Below are 20,272 nucleotides of genomic sequence, written 5' to 3' on the forward strand. Positions count from 1 at the left end.
TGGAAGAGTTTGCTCATCTCTATAATGATCTATGATTTTCTTACAAGTTTCAGGTTAATATGGCAACACAGTCTTTCCACCCTTCACAGTGACACATTGTTAGCAAATGTCCCAGCCTCTTAGGGAAGGAAACTGCAAAATCATAATGCATTCCTACCTACCAAGAAAATAATACTTCCAATTAAAAACGGTTCCATAGTAGTACAGGTAGCACCAAGGCCATGCCAACTAGACAATCAGAATGGGGGGGTAGATATCAGGTGAATGACTTGAGATGGGGCATTGGAGGTCAAAATTAGGCAAAGTTTTCTTTGTGGCTCACAATCCTAGAGACTTATAACTGCAAATATATTGAGGCCTTATCTTGTCTCATTTTAAATGTGGCAGCTGGATGCTAAAGAATAAATGGAGTTAAGAGAAAGGAAGATTTTTTGAGAACCAATACAAGATGATAGATTAATCTGAACTGTAGTCTCTTTGCCGCCTCTTGCTCTTGCTCCCCCCACCCCAAGACAATAAGAGAGCACAAAGACAAGTTTAAGAGGCTAAAACTTGCTACCAGGTGACCAATAAACCTACAAACAGAGCTTCTTATTAAGCATTCTACACAAATTAATTCTGTTTGATTCCAACTGGCCACAGAGCTAAACTCTGCTTCTGAGAGGAACTGCCCTACAGCTGCAGGGCTCACGTTTACCCCAACGCGGATGACTCCACAGAATACGACTGAGTTCTCTGAGCACGGCTGCTGAGCCACCAGGAAGCTAGCTGAAACTGAACTCACTTTCCAAGCACTCAATCAAAGAACAGTGAAATTGGGTATACAATTGTTTTGATTACCCAGTCTCAAGAGAGAAACAGACAACTCCTATTGATAAAACCAGCTGGTCCTAGGCAGTCTGGTCAAACACAACCCTCTCTGTGTCTCCACCTCTCAATGTTCTTTGGCCATTTCTGCAGAAGTGCTTCTGCTGTGCTCAGCAGTGAATAAAGAGGATGCGTAGACTGCTCCTACACAAGTAAAGATGATGAAGCCCCTTGTACCACAACCACCGTGACAATGGCCTGGGTGCTGACTGTACACACACTCAACAGCTGCACAGAAACAAAAAAAAAATTACTTGAAGGCTAACACCTTACATTTAGCCTCAAACCAAAGAACTTTATTTCCATTTTTTTTTTTTTTTTAAGCTAAAATGTTACTGAAAACAAAATTTTCTCAACTAGCTGCTTCGGAACAATATACTGTATTATGAAGCTCCATACATTTGAAATGTTTTTGAAATCTTGACAGGACGAAGTCCCTGCATTTTCCTTTGAATTTTCAAACTGAAACTGGTCTCTTCCTTTTTCTGGCTCTCCTGCATCAAGACGTGGCTGCTGGGTGGAAGGAGCTGCGGGAAAGTGCACACGAGGAGGGGCGCTGAACAAGCTGCCTTGGGCTGCAGGTGGCACTGCCTGGCCACGCTCTGGCTGCTGCAGTCCCTGCCGTGCAGCCAGCATCTGCCCAGGCTGGCCAGGCCAGAAGCAGAGCAGCAGGAAGGACTGTACCACGGGTCTCCTTGGAACATGCTATTAAAAGGTGCAGCGAAAACCCAGGCCCTGTGCAGTCTTAGTTACAATGTGGGTAGAGGAACCCACTCACTTCCTCCCTTTGGTATTAAATAACAGTTTTTAAAAAGCTTTTTAGAAACAAAGCAAACATACGGTAGGACTGGAAACGCGAGCCATCCCAGGGTAGCTGTCCACTGAAATCAGTTTATCCCTAGTCATAAATAAATAATCTCTTTCCTGGTCTGACTTCCACGCCAGGATCAATATCTCTTAACATCTTACTTATTTTATTACTGCTTTTGGTTTTCTGGGACTGATTGAAAGTTGCTCAGAGGAAATCTTTGGTTTTGCTTAAGTGTCCGTGACATTTAATCATGACTTTCCTTGCAGTTTAATTCCAACCAGTCAATCAGTTAATCCACTTCGATTGATTCTGGGCTCTCGGTTATTGGCTTGCACTCATTGGGCATCCGCTGGTGTCGGCTCAGCTGGGTGGCCTGTGTGAAGCTCCTCTCACACCTCTCGCACCTGGTGGAGGCAAGAGAGAAAATTGAGACCAGGGAGCAGAGCCTGAGGGTGATGGGCTTCCTCTCATCCTGCCTAATCAGAACAGACACTCCAAAGTGGCTTCAGATTTTACTGGCTCAAGAGGTTTAATTGGTGGCTCCTTCCAAGGCCTGGATGCCTGGGACGGGACAAAGCCCGCCTGATGCAGAACAGAGGGATCTGTCAATAGGCAGGGGGAAGGTGATTTCTCCAGAGAGCCCTGTCCTGCTGCCGCTCTGATCACTGTCAGTTCAAATAGATAAAGAACAAAAAGAGATTTTTAGGAGTGAGCCATCAAAGCAGCAGCTTGTCTGCAGTTTTCTGCTCTGTAACCCCAAAGAGAAATTGATGACAAATAGAATTTCACCTGCTGCTAATTTAAAACCTAGAATTCTACTCCCCTCAGCACAACAGCCCAGGGGTGACATCTCGGAACCTGGAGAGGGGTGGAAGCATTGCGTCCATCTGCAGCAACTATGAGGGTGGATGCAGGTGGATGCTTTTCTGCGAAGGCCAGTTATACTGTCATAGTCCCACTGAGCACAGGGCCAGAGTCTCAGAAGTAGGGACTGCGTCAGGGTGGGGCCCTCCAAAACACTGGAAATCAATGACTGTGTGCTTTCATCCCTACAGAAAGGAAGTACACACACTGTACATGGGACCCTGCTCTTAAAGAAGGAAACTCCCTACACGTCAAGAGACGAGTTTTTACTTAAGAGAAGGGAAGAAAGGCAGGAGGGCACAAAAGAGGGAAAGGAGGGAGGGCGAGAGGGAGGCTGATTGTAATCCAGAGATGCTGGATCCACCCCACCCCCCACATGACCCTCACTGACTAGCTTTTTTTTTTTTTTTTTTTTTTGGCGAACAAGGGATTGAACTCAGGTCCTTGCATTTGCCAGGGAACCGTTTATTCTACTGAGCCAGCTCCCCAGCTCTCACTGACTAGCTTATGACTACTCAATCTACAAAGCGTAGCACACCTGGTCTGGTGGGGGCCCTGGTTTTGTTGTGCTGGTGGTTGTTCCTACTTGGTTGTCATGTCTGTACACACACCACACATGAACTGTGGCATCAAGCTGGCACAGTGACTTCTCTGTCACCACTCTGCGCAGATGGGCTGCCTGGAACACTCGCCCAGCACCTGTCAGGCCCAGCGATCACCTCAACCAGCCACTTAAACATCTAAAGGAAAAGATTCCAGAGGAGATGCAGGTATTTTGTTTGAAATATTACCACCTCCAGTTCTCAGGTCCCTAAGCTACTGGGGCTATGACGTGGGCACAGGAGAAAATCACTGCTGCCCTACACAGAAGAGGAATCCAGGGCCTGTCTCCAACAAGCATGCCTCTTTTTCACGCGTTAGAAATCACAAAAGGTCCTGCCACAAACACAGCTACCTACAGGAACACCATGCACTGCTCGGCTGGGGTTACTACCGCCTGTCTGCACATACCAGGATGCTGCAGTGTGGACTTCCTGGGCTTCGGTGCCAGCTCAGTGTGTCAGGGGAGGATGCTGAGTTTCTGTGATTGTCTTTCAGGGAATATTTTTAAGCAGCATGTTCCACTGTTAAAAACTTCACTGTGATCTTGACAAATGTATAATGTCAGCTTTAATGTATCGGGCCTATCAGCTCAATGAAAATAACTCAGAAGTATTGATCACCTAATGATTTCTGGTGTATTCATTAACGGCCACAGACCGCTCATCCTCTGTCCACAGCTCTTGGAGTGCTGATGACATGTTAGCGAACTGCTGATTGTTTATTAGAAAACTGATTAGTTACTGGATTAGTGTGTCAAAATATACTACCTTTCACTACCTGACAAACTTTCAAATTATTACTTTTTTTTTTTTACTTTGGGAAGCTCAAGAATCAATTTTAAAGGGAGCAGAATAGTTGAAACATGTGAAGAGCAGCAGTTTACCTAGATCATGGGACACAGTGCTTCACATAAGGCAGAAGAGTGTGGGTCTGTGCAACACTTAAATAGCCTCGTTGGAGGGAGAGATTAAGAGAATTACATTTTTCCCTTCACATTTGCCTTAAGGTCTCACAGAAAGTGTACAGCATTTACATGTATGGAGCAGTTTGTTGTAATAGGAAATTTTTCTGATATTTGACATAAATTTTAAAAAGCTTACCAGATTTTTCTAGTAGAAAAATCATTCCTGAAAAATGATCTCTAGTACTATCTTCTCACTAAATGTAAGAAAGATTATGGTGGCTAGGGAGTTAACTTGGTGGTCTAACCACCTGCCTGGCAAACACAAAGACTCAAGTTCAATCCCTGGCAGCACATGCTGTGTTGGTCCTGGAACCCCGGGCATATGGTGTGGGCCACTGAAACCAGATGTGGTGGTATATGCCTGTAATTTCAGTGCTGGGGAGGGTGAGATAGGAGGATCACTACCAGTCCAAGCTGCATAGTAAGACCCCATACCAATAAATAAATAGTTTTAAAGAAAGATTATGTGCGAATGTATAGAATTGTGCCATAATTTCAATCCTATTTTCCCCTTCCTGACAAAATGCAACACTATAAATACTGTCTATATGGTTTGGGAATTACAAGAATATAATTTGTATATCTGAAGAGGTAAAGACAGTTATTACTTTTCCAAAATAAAAAAAGGGCCTTGGGTTTCATGTTCATCACCTTAAGTTATAGAGAAGTCTCCACAAAACATTTTCACAGCTTCATGGAACTAATTCAGTTCAAGTACCCTGGTTCTGCGAGGTCAAAGTTGGACCTCTGTGATTTGATATTTTTAATTAATCCTGAATTACAGTCCCAGAGATGTGTAGGGCACGGGCATCTCTAAGCCTGGACTTCATGCATGCATTGTAGCAGGCTAAAGAGTGAAGACACAGTGAAGGAGGCAGGAGAAAAGAAGAATGCTTTGCAGTGGGGACTTCTTCAACCTATGTATCTATGTCACAGCCTCAGAGGGGTGGAAAGTATTAGAAGTATTTCTGTGAAGTGGAAGTTCTTGACTTTCTACAGCTGAGAGTCTGAACAGACTCCATTTCCTTTTCCATTTCAGATGTCCTGCTTTACTCTGTGACAGCTGACTATATGATACATACAAGGAGCCTAACCAACAACATAAATTCTGTGTAACACAGAAAACCCGCAAGAAGCCTCCTACGCATGTGCAACATGTCACAAGATGCTTCTTGAGTTGGACCAAAACAAACAGGACTATGACATGCTCAAGACATACTTGCTGATTTGCACTTTGGATTCGGTTCAATTTTGTCTAAATCTTACTCTAATATTTGACAAATCCTTTAGAATTCCTTTGATTTCTTTATACTGAGCCAAACTGCCTTTGCTTGAGGCAAAAACACAGAGGCAAATCTTTCCCCTAGCTCTTAAGAAGGATGAAAAAGTCATCCTAGGGAAAGTGCTGGCCTGCTCACACCGCTTCCTGAGCTTCCTGAGCTGAGGCTGGGCAGAGAGCAGCCCACATGGATCCCCCCAGGGAGAGAAGAGCTCTTCACCTGAAACCTTGGGAGACTGCATTTAGTGTGACAGGGGAAAGCACTCCTTGTTGAAAGAACAGTTTCTGAGCTGCCAAAGCCCCCTCACTCTGCCCCTTCTACAGTAAAGGGCTCACTTGGTCCTTGCTATAACATGAAACCCTCCCTTGCTTTTCGCTCTCTACGCTCCATGAGTTTCAATGTCACAGAACAAACTGAAAGCCAAGATCCCTGTTCTCATCTTAGATTTTTCCGTTTTCCTATGTGTTCATTTATTGTAGAATTTTTTAAGCCCATGGCCTATGCTAGCTGTCAACGGCCCCCTGCTCTACCTAGAACTTGGGAGATGGAGGCCTCCAGTAGGATTTCAGCTAATCAGATTGTGAAGCAAAGCCTGGAATGGATTCTGACCTCTTCATGCCAAATCTCCTCCAGCCTTCTTTGGATGCCAGTCATCTTGCTCTGCCTCCAAAACCCACTTCTCAGCAGAGGACTTTTGACTTGGAAAGGGCTTTCCCTTGACGTGGCAGGCTCAGCCTCAGCTAACCCGAGGGCCCCGGGTGGTCTCCTGAGCCACAGGGGGGAGCAGCAATTTGAGGACTGAGCCACTCCGGCCATCTATGTGGGGCTGCCAGAGACGTACAATTTGGGCTTGTGCGCCTTTATGATTCTTCATCCTTGCAGTATTGTTTAAGCCAACACCCATTAGTTGAAGTAGTAAAAGTAACTGTTGTGATGAAACCCTTTTTATTGACTGGTATGCAACAAAAGTTTTTTTGACTGTTTGTTTTATAAGCTTATAAAAGGCTATCCTTATAATATTTACAAATGTCCATGGGTTAGATATCCATGAGCTATGGTTGGAAGATTCCCAAAACTCCCTTGGGACAGTTCAATCCTGAAAGACCTGGTTGTGTATACTAAAGGATTTAACTTTCCATTTCCTAGAAGATGTTTAAATTTTGTGCTTTCAAAATAAGCATCTACTCAGCTCTGCCCTGGAATACATACTTGACAAATTAAAAAGTGAAGGACTACAACATGTGGCTGTCTTGACAAGGTGGAGCCCAGTGAATGGCGGCGTGCACCAGTACCTATCGACAGTCCTGGCTGCCTCCATTTCATTTTTACCCAGTTGAAATTAGGCATAGTTAACAAATAAGGGGAAAAAATAGGAAAAGGAGAAAGACACAACCACTAAAGCCCTTCAAATATTAATCTGATAAATTAAAAGTAAGTTAAGATGGCAATTCTATTGGAAACATGACAAAAACAGGATGTTAAAGAAAAAATTGAGCAGAGTCAACAAGGCTACACATAAGTAACACCTTAACATTAATAGAAATCTATTTCCCATTTTGACCCTGAAACCTCTTCAATTAATTACTAAAATCTATTTACACAGCAACAAGATAAAAATCAATCTTATTCCTGGCACCGTATCTGTCTGGCTGTCCCCTCTGATATAAGGCACATGTTCCTGTTTTTGAAAGTGCTCTTATTCAAAGGCACAAAAATGTGCCAGTGACACTTCTATCCCAAGAGCTGTGGTGAAGAACAGAATCTTCGAATCTGCTGGGCACTGGGCCTGGGGTTGATGACAAGAGTCTCCAGGGGCAAGACACAAACACTAAGCATAAGGAACTCCTAAGACTGCAGTAAGGTGACCTTTCTTTCGAGGGACTGAGAAAGCTGCCCTCTTGGACCACAGCAGCCCCAGGGCAAAACTTGCTTGGTACCTGGCAGGCCCAATTTAGACCCCATTTTACACCCCTAACCAGATGTGCTGACCCAGTGATGAATTATGCCTATGTACACAAAAGTTAAACTGTTTTTAGTATTAAAACCAAGTAAATTATGAAGTAGTATAGCTCAGCAGACTAAAGCACCTGCTTTGCAGCAGCCAGCATGCTGAGATGGCCGGTCTGATGGGATTAAGACTGGGTGTGGTGGCGCACACCTGTAATCCCAGCACTTGGGAGGCTGAAAACAAGAGAATCACTAGGAGTCCGATCTATGTAGACTCTGTCCTAAATACAGAAAAAAAAAAAAAAATCATGAAGTAGTTAAAAATGATAGAGGTAACAGTTCCTGGAGAGGTGAACACAGATGATGACCCCAGATCCGCAGGACTCACCACCCCAAGCTATACCTGTCCTCAGGGAAGAGGGCCCCCTGCATCGCCAGAAGGAAAATAGAGTCTGAGTCTCTGAGAAGACCTCTTGGCCGAGGCTGAGCAAAGCAGCCTCTCTCCTATTGCCTGAATCCTTTCATTTCTTGCTTGATCTTGTCCCACAGAAGGCAAAGAAAACCATACATCTATGCCCTTTTAATTTTCCTTCTCAAATGGGGGAAGCCAGTATGGCAAATAAATGAAGACATATGTCAGAAGGTTTTTGGAAAAAGAATTTATCACACAGAAACTAAAAACTGCTCTGAGACCACCAGCTTGTGATGCACTGACTTCCCCTCCCACACCTCTCCCCATGCTGTTCTGAGCAGAAATCCCACCTTTGCCTTCTCTGTCTGGAAGCCCCTGCTTATTCTTTAAAATCCATCATAAAAATCATCTCCCAGGGAGCACTGATTACTTCTCTGCTACTCTCAGACACTGTGCAGATATCCTATTGCTAGACTTTTTACTTTTATTACAGTATTTATTAATTGGGCACCTTTTAAGTGAATGAACACATACACAACTGAATGACAGAAAGAGTATATGAACCACTGAATGAACAGGACATATAGTATGATTCAGATGTCCACTGTTTTGAAGATTGGGCTGTACAATGTATTCAGGGTTCCTTACCTTTCCCAAACCCTTTCATCTCTCTCCACATTTCCCGAATCCCCAAAAAGTCAATACGGTGTTTGGTTTTGTTTTTCTTTTTTCACCAGCATGGCAGTTTTGAGAGATTACACTAAACAGTCAGAAGCTGACTGCCATAATAAATTCAAAACTCTTTAATATACAGAAGGGGAAATCGATCACCAGAATCTTGAAGTGTTCACATACTCCAAGAAAAGGTAATTTAGAAGTCCTAAACTTGTAACCAACTTTCCAAGGACCACAGGATTTGCTGATAACCATGAGAGTTCTGTGTGGCTCCCAGATAAAATTTGACGCACAGACCCTCAGCAACTGGAAAGAACACTGAAAGTATTTACTTGTATCTCTTTATTTCACTGGCAGTGACTTAGATCTTCTTTTGCGCAATGTAAAACATACACACAGTTTCCTTGAGGGCTTGTTTAGAGGTGCTGGCAGGGAAGCTCAGCTACTCCTATACCCTTGACTGAGAACATGGTCCTCCTCTAGCAGGTGGTCATTCTCTTCCACTGGGCGTGCGGTGTCAGGAAGGATGCATATGGACGGTGAGAAAGGAAGGGGACATCTTCCCAGCCAGCCAGATCAGCCGAATCCACCCTCGCGATCAATGGGGTGGCATGTTGCAGCCAGATCGCCCTCACATCCAGCACAGAGGCTCCCCGGAGCCAGTTCCCCAGCGTTAGTCACTAAATCAGGAGGGCTCTGGGCAGCCTGAGCTCCCCGGAGCCTTCACAAGCAGCTGTGCAGCGCTCTGCCCCGGATGCTTCTGCCAGCCTTCAGGAAGGGGTAAGAGAAGCGGACTGGCGGCTGCTGCTACTTACTTGAAGGGCTTTTCTCCAGTGTGGGTCCGGATGTGGTTGTTGAGGGTGGTGGCCCCAGCAAAGGCGCGACCACAGTAGCCACACTTGAAAGGCCGGTCGCTGGAGTGGGTGACCACGTGGTTCCTCAATTCCGAAGGCTGCGAAAAGGACTGGGAGCAGTGGCCACATTGGTAGGGTCTGAAACAAATAAAGAAACTGCCAGGTCATGACTTTCTACACTGGCCAGGGAAGTCAGACTCCTGAGGCGAGGGGCCAGTACCTGTGGTGCCATGCCCACCCTTTTTCAAATGGTGGACAGCTTGGGCCTCTGGGCTCCCAACACTTGGTGCCACACAAACGGAAGTCCTAAACTGCTGAGATACTTTAATTCCCAATGAACGCTCCCTTCCAATACCAATTCTAGTAGTTCAAGAACCCCTTCCTTCTTGTCTATCTCCCTGTAGGCATATATTCATGCAGTTTTGTAAGCCTTCAAAGCCCACACTCGATTCAGCAGAATGTTACAAAAGGAACCGTGTGATTGTCTCCTATGCTTTCATGGCATTCTCAGCGTTTCAAAGTCCTTCAAAATCAATTATCTCGTTTAATCTTTACAGTAATCCTCCGAGACAGGGAAAGGAGGTGTTATTATCTCTGTCGGTTCAGAAAACTGAAGACAAACTGTCCTCACCAGACAATAGCTGTTGATTCCAAGGTCACCCTAGGGCATCTGGATCTTAACTGTAAGTGTCAGGTAAACATGGAGACACGTGAACAAGCTGTACAAGTATTTTAAGAAAAATTGAACTTTCTTGGGGTCTGTACCTCAACCACTGGAGTTGCACAGATGAACACAAATACACACCCAGATGTGTCACATTGTAGAAGAAATCCTTGCTTCTCCTTACCACCCCCTCCAAATATTTATTCAGAGGCTTTCTCTTGAACCTCAACTACCCAATTTAATCTGCAGTGAGGAGCAATCTCTAGCAGCACAGGAGTGACAGGGACGTCTCTGTGCTTGCACAAGAGTGACTGCAGTGCAAAGCAGCTGGGAGAAGCTGTGACAAACACCTGATAATTAGCAAGATTATCAGAGCACATTCTTCCCAGCTCCTGAGAAATAGATCGATTTTGTTTTCATAAAATAGATTAAATTTCTGTCTTCTCTACTGAAGTTCTTCTGCTTACTGAGGCAGAATCTAGAGAGTGAATAAAACCTGAGGAGTTTTTCCTATTTGAAGATATTTCATGTTATTCTTTGACAGGGCTCTAATTTGTTTATCAAACTTTTTGTTCAGAAAATTAAGACTCGGTTGTGAGGGACACAGCACTCACTATGCCCTGGTTTGTGGCCCAGATGTTTCTGCCTGCATTTAGAAAGCCAATGCAAAAGCGGACTTAATTGTTCTACCTTTAACAAATGCAGAAGCACCAATGACCAGAAACCAAGATGAAGGGCTAGGAGACAACAGTGACCGGGCATGTACAACAATTCAATTAAGTGCAAAATAAAGTGTACCCACTCATTTGTCAAGTGAGGTGCTTAATTGTGGCTACTTGCCTCACTGAACACAAATACTATTATTTTACCAGGCTTCAGCACACTGAGCACTGATTGTAGAATTTTTTAGCTTGATTAATAGTCTAGGATTGGTCAATAACTCAATACCATACAATTTTAATTACTTACATTTAGAAATCTATCTAACTGCTTTAAAACAAGTTTCAAAGAAATATATAAGAGTCCTTGGTAAACAGTTTATCAATCCTGACAAATCACATATGCATTTTATTACAATTATAAAATAATGCTTTGAAAGCCATTAAAATTATATGTAGATGAAAATGTCCTCCTGCCAAATCTGTTTGGGTAGTAAATGTTAACTTTAAAATGATTCATCAAGGAATAATTCTCTCAGGGTTAAATTTTTAAAATGCTATTGAAGATTATAAACAAAAATATATTAATATATGCTATATTCACTGACAATTGATTTTCTAATAGTGAAGGGACCATTAACATTTATTAGCCTCTGGTTATCTATTTTTAATAGCTATCACTATAAACAATAAACCACTAAATAAAACCAATTAATCTTTTCTTTTTTTTTTCCTAACTCACTGTCAAAAGTTGGGATGATTTGTTTCTCATAGTCAGAAGTCAATCCATCCTTCTTATGTTAATAGTCACTATGGCAAAGATTTACACACCAAAGAACAGAAAGGACACAGAGAGGCTTAGGCAGAATTCTTCCATCAGGGTAACACTAATAAAAGCCAAATGGGATTCCAAAACATCACCTTCACCTCTATCAGCCAGGTTTTAAAATTGCAGAATTCAGCTTGGCTGACAGAAAAGTCTAGAATAAGAGTAACAGAAAGAAGGAATCTACTCCAGCCTTTGAGCCCCAGCCAACTGTGGGGCTTAGACAAGACACCCGACTTCCTGGATGTGGGCTTTCTCATTGCTCTGCAAAGGGCGTCTCACTGAGCTAGATGCTCTCTCAGATCACCTCCTGTCTTTGGAGAACTGACAAACATGTTGGGCTGAGGATCTGTCCAACAAATAACCTTGCAAGACAGCACAGCCAACATGAGCTCCACCTTGTCTTGTGTATACTGGCCAGCTTTGTGGACCTGGAGCTTTGTGTGTGTGTGTAGGCAGTGACATGTACATGTTCATTAGACTATGGTAATGAGCTAAGAATTTCAAGCAACAAAATCTACTACCCAAACCTTATTGTATTTTATTTTTTCTGTATTTAGGACAGGGTATACAGGGTCTCACTACATAGATCAGACTCGTGATCCTCCTGATTTCAGCCTCCCAAGAGCTGGGATTACAAGTGTGTACCACCATGCTCAGTCTCAATCGCTGTCTCAGTGTGCCCTGGGGGCGGGGCCAGCACGGCATGCCGAGGATCAAACCCTGGCCACTGTGCTCTGCCTAAGCAAGTGCTTTAGTCCACTGAGCTATCAGGATGGCCCTTAAACCTTATTTTAGTTAATCATAAAAAGCATTCATTCATAGATAACTTGACAAACAAGACATTAGATCATCTGAACATATGCAGTTTTCTAGAGCCTGATTTATGTAGAAGTTAGTTCTGTTTTCTTTCTTTCTTTATTTTTTTATGCAGAACTGGGGATTGAACTCAGGCCCCTTGTGCTTGCCAGGCAAGCGCTTATTCTACTGATCTATCTCCCTAGCCTCTATTTTCTTGAAAATTAACAAAACGTGATTTTTAAATGGACTGTGTGCCAAGGGTCTAATCTAAGGCTCAAGAATATATTCAAGACAGATCCACCAGTAAGCTGTACAAGACACTGTCACTACTCTGGTACCACAGCCATCACACTTATTTTCTAATAACCGGACACAAATTAAGAGAATGTGCATGCGTCTCTTCCAGCGCACCCCATCTCCACACCCCCCACCTCAAGCAGAGGCCTCTGGGAAGCAAATTGAGTCACCACTGGTCAGCTTTCTATTCTGATAACTAACACTGCTATTTGTTCTTTCAAAGTCTGGCAGAAAGATAATTCCTTAAACTTTTGAATATAATCTACTTTAACCTTGAAGTTCTGTCTCCCTCTGATGTGTCATACCAGGAGAAGAAGTGTATAAGGACTGCCGTCCAAGGGCCTGGCCTTAGCTTTCCATGACACTTCACTGCTCTTAAAGGGGAATCACACGAGGGGAATCACATTTCATAATCACAGGTGCCTTGTGACAGTGCTGCCTACTGACAGAGATATCCTGCATCTTGGTTATCAGGTATAGGGGCCACTAGCCACACCGAGCAGGTTAGCACTTGAAACATGGCTAATGGGCTTGAGATGCAGAATTTTTTTTTTTTTACTTAATTTTGATTAAATTTAAATAGCCTCACGTGGCTAGTCCCAACACAGAAATATTAAACTTGGTGAAAAACTAGAATGTTTTCCATTCTTGATGTAAAAAAATGACTGAAAACAGACAAAATGTGGATGAACTTAGCATCTATTAATGCTGCCAACAGTTTAAGCAGAAAGAAAGCAGTAAGAAATTTTGTACATCCCTGGCATTTTCTGTCACTGGCAGCTCCTCTGCCAAAGATTACGCCAGTAAAATGTGCAATTCATTTGCTTTGAGTCTGTAATTGGTTTGGTGTACACACAGAAAGAGGATGAAACATTTAACAAAATTAAGTGTGCTTTGGTTTCACATTATTAATCCTTCTTTGATTTTTCTTTCATGGGATGAAAGCCTCCAGGACAAAAGTTGTTCATTTAGGGTTACATTCTCTCCTGCTCCATGTCAGCCAAAGTGCAGATCTCCTAAGACTTCAAAGGGGACTCACTTGAGTCACGGCTGGCTGTGCAGAGAGGGTAAAGAACATAGCTCTATGTAGGGAGAAGATTCAGGAACGTAACCACAGTGTAGAATCAAAAAGTCTGCAGAACACTGGAAATCAGAAAGAAGTCAACCTGCACTTTTGGGGAGGGGAGAGGAGAGGACACTGGAATACGAAACACTGATACATTTCCAGATGGTTATGATAAGGGATCGCCTCCAGCCTCCTTCCACCAAAAGGCGCCTTGTAAAGTCATTTCCCCTGCCAGCACCATTCCATGCAGTTACAAATAGTGACAATGAGACTCAAAAGTGAGTGTCCAACAAGTGTGGGGGCAGGCAGTTCTGTATAATCAGAAAGAAGAAGGATGCAAAATAATGATACAAATGGTAAAGACACTTCATGTGAAAGTTAAAAGGAACATATTCACCAGGAAATAATCCACAACAACTGAAGGTTGTGCTGACGCCCTTATGGAGCCTCCAGGTGCTTCCCTCCAAGGGACCACTGCACTTCTGCAGCAGAAAATAGAAAAGGGACTCTAACTCCTGGCTCAAGCAGAAGCGGGTCAAGCTGCCTTGGCCTAGGCAATAAACTTTATGTAAAAAGTGAAATGTTTACAGAGTTTCTAAATAGAAATGTGGTTTATCTAGATCCCAACAGCTTCTTCCCTTTGAATTTACCCAGGGAAAAAATGTCAGTAGCCTGAGAAAAAGGAAGAAAAGTTTTTTTTATTTTGTTTGTTCTATATTAACAGAACAAAATGAAGAGAAATAACAGTTTTATGGCTCCTGGACCCTTGTTTATGTTTTTACCTTCTGTACTATTTCTTAATTTACCAGGACAGACTTTTTTTTTCCACTCAACATGAATAACTCAGTGGTAGGAAATGGATGTCCACAGATTTCTTTTCTTTAGAGCAAGGGATAGTTTTTTGCATGGTACCTCACATCAAAAAACAAGCAAAGAAACAAACTCCAGAACATAAATACACACAATCTCTTTGGTGGAGGGAGGTTGAGATGTCTGGGGATCCATGGACAAATATTCCATCTGTTGAGCGGAAAAAAAAAAAAAAACCTCTGGATTTCAGATTCATGATTGTTTCAAACTTAGAACTGTCTGAAATGCTAACCTGTTCAGCTTCTGACTTTGTCTTCTATGTCTCCCTGGTTCTAGCAAGCTTTTCCCATTAAAGTAAGAGTATTTGGTCTTTCAAGCAGGAGAAGAATGGATCCTGTTTGTTGAACTTCCTGGCTGTGCAATCAGCCCTCTGCTCATGGAGGTCCCGCATGCACCACCTTAACCAACTGCAGACTGACAATATTCAGAGCAAATCCTGTTCTGCACATATGCAGAACTTCTTTTCCTGTCATTATGCCTAAACAATATAGAATAACAATTATTTACATAGCATTTACATTAGAGTAGATATTGTAAGGGATCTAGAGATGATTTAAAGGACACAGGAAGACTGCATAGGTTACATAAAATCCCACACCATTATCTGAGGTACCTGAGCATGCATGGATGGTGATGTCTGCAGGGGTCCTGCCCACAGACACTGGGGGACAATCGGATATAGATGAATGGGCACAAGCTGCCAAAGACTAGAACCCATCTGAATGGTGGAGCAAATCACCAAAGAATATATGTGTACTCAGCAGCTGGAAGTTTCCACATTGATAGCAGGTAAGCCTCCAAATTTAGCAACTAGCATAAGCAAATCTGATGTTCCATTGTAGCTCTGCACATTTCTCCCATTTAGCAATTCACTCATGTGATTAAGAATAATGGAGAGTATCTTTTACTTCCAAACGTTCTGGTAAAAAGAGAGCATCTGGGTTCTGGAACAGAAAAGAGCTATTTCAGTCCTGGATGCTAAAAGAAAATTAATCATCTAGAATGAAATTAGTAGGTCAGAAAGGCTGGGCATCACCCTCTATTCCCTCTTATCTCCAATAATCAACTCAGATATGATGCTGTGATTCAAGCTTCTCCACGTGGTTAGTAAGACAACACCGTAATTTATCACTCTACCAACACAGGGACTGACTTTTTCAAGTTATAATTCATTTTTACTCATTTGTGAAGATAGCGGCCACCTTTCAAGTCTTCACCAACAAAGTGCATGGAAAGGAAAAGCAGGAATCCACCCTTGGAGTGACTCTGAGGAACCCTGACAGCACATCCACATTGCTGTGCTCCAGCCAGGTCACCCTGTGTGCTGGGCAGGTAAGTTCATAAGGATCATGCATAGTTTAAACACACTAGCTAACTTTTTAAGTATTTTTCTGACAGCTTTTTAAAAATACATTTTCCAATAATTTTCATAAATGTATTATAAATTAGAACATTTTTACAGGACAAACTTCATAGGGACTTACACCATTATACAAACAGGATTTTCTAAGAATAACCATAATAAAAACACAATTATCTAAGACAGAAGTCTGTTTCAGTACTTTGTATGTACCATCAAATAGTTTCATTATTTTTATGATATTTAGCATGAAATACCAGATGCAAAGTTAAGCTTTGAATTCCAATATCCAAAAACTTTCAACTATCATTTTATTTTATTTTATTTTATTTTGGGTATTCAGTTACTGTGACTATTACCATACCTTTGCAAACGATAGACTCATTCACCTGAACTTAATTTAAAAAAGCATGTCTGTAAGATTTTAATAGGGGCTGGTGAGATAGCTCAATGGACTAAGCACCATGCTGGCCCCGCCCCCAGGCACGCTGTAATCCCTGTGCTGGGGAGGTTTAAAACAGGAGGATCACTATGAGTCTGAACTGTATAGTGAGACTCTGTACCAAATACATAAAAACTAAATAAGTAAAAAATGTTTTAATGGATCATTTACACTTTTAAGAACTGCTCAAATACTTTGCAAACTTAAAGTAGCTACATCTTGAGGCTTCGTGTATACTTGCAGGAAAGGTAAACTTTAAAAAAATACTTTCTGAAAGAAGAAAACTTTTTCACCACTATGTATCACTTATGTATATCATTTTAGTCCATGCACAGGTAATATACCTGTACTGCCAAAGTACTAAGACACAGACAGGTCTGTGAATAACTTTCTCCAAGGCATGGATGCCCTTAACAGTCCTAATGTAAATGTTTCAATATTATTAGTCACAGCAATGCTTGATGATAAACAAGTGATTTCTAGGATGGCACACACACACACAAAAAAAAATACTTGTAAGTGTACATATGTACCCTGCCGTTAGTGTAGAATACCCATTCCCTTCCACCACACCTTCATCCTCTGTTCTCTTGTTTCAATTTTCTAGGCATACTTCTGTGTCCTGCAGCACTTGAAGGGAAGAACTAAACATGTACTGATCGGCACAGAGAGTTAGTGACTTGCTTAATCAAAGTTGATCAGTGACAAAATTAAAACAATTCAAGAACCCTGTGTCTTTGACCTCCTAGTGCTAGTTCCAAAAAGTATTTTTTTGTTTTTATATTCAAAATGTATTTTCAATGCTATTCTTAAATATTTGGGGTTTAATCTAGTTTTCATACGATATGAGAGATAAAACATGAATAATCTTTCTTATTGAATTAATTTGATTTTTGTCTTTTGCACTCCCAGCTATCAAGACTGTCGAATAAACCAGTTTTGATTCATAAATAATAGTTCCATTATATCTCCTGTGCCACTCATCAGAGTACCTGAAATTTTAATTCACTTGTTCAGCTAAATTTCATCCTCAGTTCATGGCCATAAAATTCTTTATTGACAAACTTTCAAGCCAACTTTGACTCTGAGGTATCTAGTCAACATTTTTCTTCTGTGTGGATATTAGTTTATTGAATAAGTGGCATCTGTTTTCCTCCACATCACTAGCAGAGGAGGTATTTCCTTTTGACAGCTTTGCAGGATTTATGGGTTTGCATGCTCTGAAGAAAAATAGAACTAAGCAAAAAATTCCAATTCATTACCTCTTAGTACTTAATTAAGTTCATACCCACAGCACACTGAAGGTGAACTCTGAAATGACTATGACAGCCGCAGAGCAGCCTGCTATATTATCTTGGGAAGACTGAGAGGATTCTAATTATCCCCACCTCATTTTTCTACCTGTGATATTCATGAATGCTTCTTGTACTTCCTGTTACACTCGGACAGCAGTGTTTGGATAACAAGTGCATATTCCTTGCTACAGCGAGAAACCCGCCTGCAGACCCTGGTAGACAATAGATGTGTGGAGCGCCTCGCACTCCTCCGGCCCTTCCGGCATGCAGGCACAGGAGGCAGCGACCGGAAGCTGGCCGGAAGGGAAGCAGCATTCTCACTAAGCCAACAGCGTGAGCAGCGGGAGTCACGGTTACCTGTCGGGGTTCTGCGTGCACACGTTCATCTGCAGGAGGATCCTCTGGGTGAAAGTCTTAAAGCACTGCCCGCACTTCCAGAGGTGCCAGTCACTGAACTCCGAGTGCAGCTGGCTGGTAGAGGTCGGGCTTGCGAGGACTCGCTGGTTTTTCACGTTGATCTGGTTAAATCCGGACTCAATGGGCCCAGACTTATCCAGGAGCGAGAAGTTTCGGTTGCACGGAGTCTGTGGGAAAACAACGGATCGCTGCGGGGTGGCTGGGGAGAGCTTGCTGCTCTTGCTGAAGGGCTGCAGGGCGTCCTGCCGGCACATGGCTTCCGTGACCGTTGAAGGGACGTTTACTAGGAGAACAGCAATAGTTTTAGAAGAACAGATTTACTGCCCCTTAAAATAAACACAATTCTTACTTTGTTAAAAGTCTTACAAATTGACGTTTTAAATTTTTGTGTTTTTTTCCTCAACTCAAAATGTAATAAAAATCATTTGAGGGGAAAGACAATGTTCTTACAAATTAGTAACTCAACAAATGCGGATATATTTTTATTTATTTGAATAATAAGCATCCCTTTATTTGCTGACTGCTATTACAAAAACACATTATGTCAGCAACAAAAATGTCCTAACTGATGTCAGAAGCAGTTACTCCCATAAAGCGGTAAGTGAAACAGTGTACAACATCAGTATTAAAATGTTAAATTTTACATTGTCTTTATCACTTTGATCTTCTGAACAACTGAATTGAGCAAAATAAGGTAAAAGATTACATGTTTATTTTATCTTCAGGAATGTAAAGGTCTAATTATTCAAACAGCTTTTATTATAAAACTAAACTCTGAAGATGTCTACAGGGTTTGGTTCTTTTTAAATGTTTCTCTTTAAGACATTAGTCTAACAAGGATTAGAAAAGACAAAACTCTGTTCAGTGTTTCTGATGGTAGAAAGGGTGAAAACATAAATAAGGCTTTAATTTGGCAAAATATAACACAATGCCTGCTGCTATCCTCAACTGAACAGACGTCGTTTATTAAGCAACTAGTACACACTCAATATGGTTCTTACATGGTCTTTGCCTTCAGAGTTCATTTATGACCTGCAATGAGGAAGACTCCACAGCGAGGTTCCACACCGTACCCCTCCTGGAGGGACCCTGGGGGAGGCCAGCAAGGGAGGGAGAGGGCAAGGGCTGCTCCGAATGGGGTCCTGAGCAGTGCACAGGCAGCCTCGGCCAGTGGGGGAGAATGCCCGCACAGGACAGGCCTCCAGGAAAAGCTGGCTGAGGAGATGGAACAAGGTTACAGGCGTAGCCTGGGATGCTGGGCAACTGCTATCAAGACAGGCTGGCCGGGAGGCACTCCAAGAGTAAGAGCTTGTGGTGGGGGCTAGGGACAGACTTCAGAGGGCCTCAAAAGTTAAATATAGGGGCCAAGGATATAGCTCAGTGGCACAGGGCCTGCCTGGCAAACTGAAGGTCGGAAGTTCAACTCATGGTACAAAAAAAAAAAATAAAAGTCAAATACAGATAGACTTGAGCCTTAAGAAAAGAATACAGGCTGCTTTTGAGCAGATGACTACAAGAAAAAAAAAAGCCACACTGCTTAGGGTGGGCTTGAGAGAAGCATGATGAATGACGGGGTGCTGTGGACAAAGTGAGAGTGGGGGCCAATGGGGAAACAGAGGTGGTGCCTCTACCCAGTTCTGGACGAAGTGGTGTACACTCGTAATCCCAGCACTCTGGAAAGCCAAAGCAGAAGGACAACATGTGAGAGCCCAGCCTGACTTAGTAAGATCCTGCCTCAAAAGAAAATAGTGAAAAAGGGCTGAGGCTGTAGCTCCGCGCAAAGGGCCTGCACTCAGTCCCCAACAGGCAGACACTGCTGACCAGCCTCGCTTGGAATAGCAACCTCATGGTTCAGTGCCGAGTAAAGTGCAAAATCCTACACCCAGGGTCAAGTGATACCACATATAGATAGCACTCAGTACAGAGGCTGCCCTGCAGTTGACACCCAGTGCGGGGCGCTAGGAGCCCTGGTTTCCTTGGCTTGAGCCTCTTTTATGGGGTTCTCAGTGTGATAATGAAAGTGCTCCTCACAAGGCCCGCTGCCAACAGCAGTGACCACTCTTATTACTATGCATAGAGAAGAGAGTGACATGGGAGTTGGGCTCTACGCCAGGGTGTAAAGGGCAAGTGGAGAGAGAACTAGACATAGGGAAGTTTCTGAGGAGAAAGGTCTAATATACTTGAAATTTACTGGGGTTTTTTTGCCAAGGTTTTTATTGCATTAATATTTATGAAGTGTTCACTGCTAAGTCCACAGGTCCAAAGATAATAAGAACCTTCCTGATAGGGTTAAAAGCA

At 42.6% G+C, this 20,272-nt stretch overlaps 1 protein-coding gene across 1 annotated transcript in view; it reads right to left on the reverse strand.

Moving 5' to 3' along the window:
* Positions 1-571: 571 nt before the first annotated feature.
* The window catches only part of Prdm6 (PR/SET domain 6), a 99,301-nt gene continuing 79,600 nt past the window's right edge, over positions 572-20,272 (reverse strand). The window contains exons 7-9 of the mRNA XM_023715302.1: positions 17,915-18,257; positions 9,239-9,415; positions 572-2,082 (exon numbers count right to left, since the gene is read on the reverse strand). Coding sequence (XP_023571070.1) covers positions 1,968-2,082; positions 9,239-9,415; positions 17,915-18,257 — 635 coding nt within the window. The 3' untranslated portion in view covers positions 572-1,967. The remainder of the gene's footprint in view (positions 2,083-9,238; positions 9,416-17,914; positions 18,258-20,272) is intronic.

Source organism: Octodon degus, unplaced genomic scaffold (genome assembly GCF_000260255.1).
Source record: "Octodon degus isolate 3935 unplaced genomic scaffold, OctDeg1.0 scaffold00040, whole genome shotgun sequence".
Taxonomy (NCBI): Eukaryota; Metazoa; Chordata; class Mammalia; order Rodentia; family Octodontidae; genus Octodon; species Octodon degus.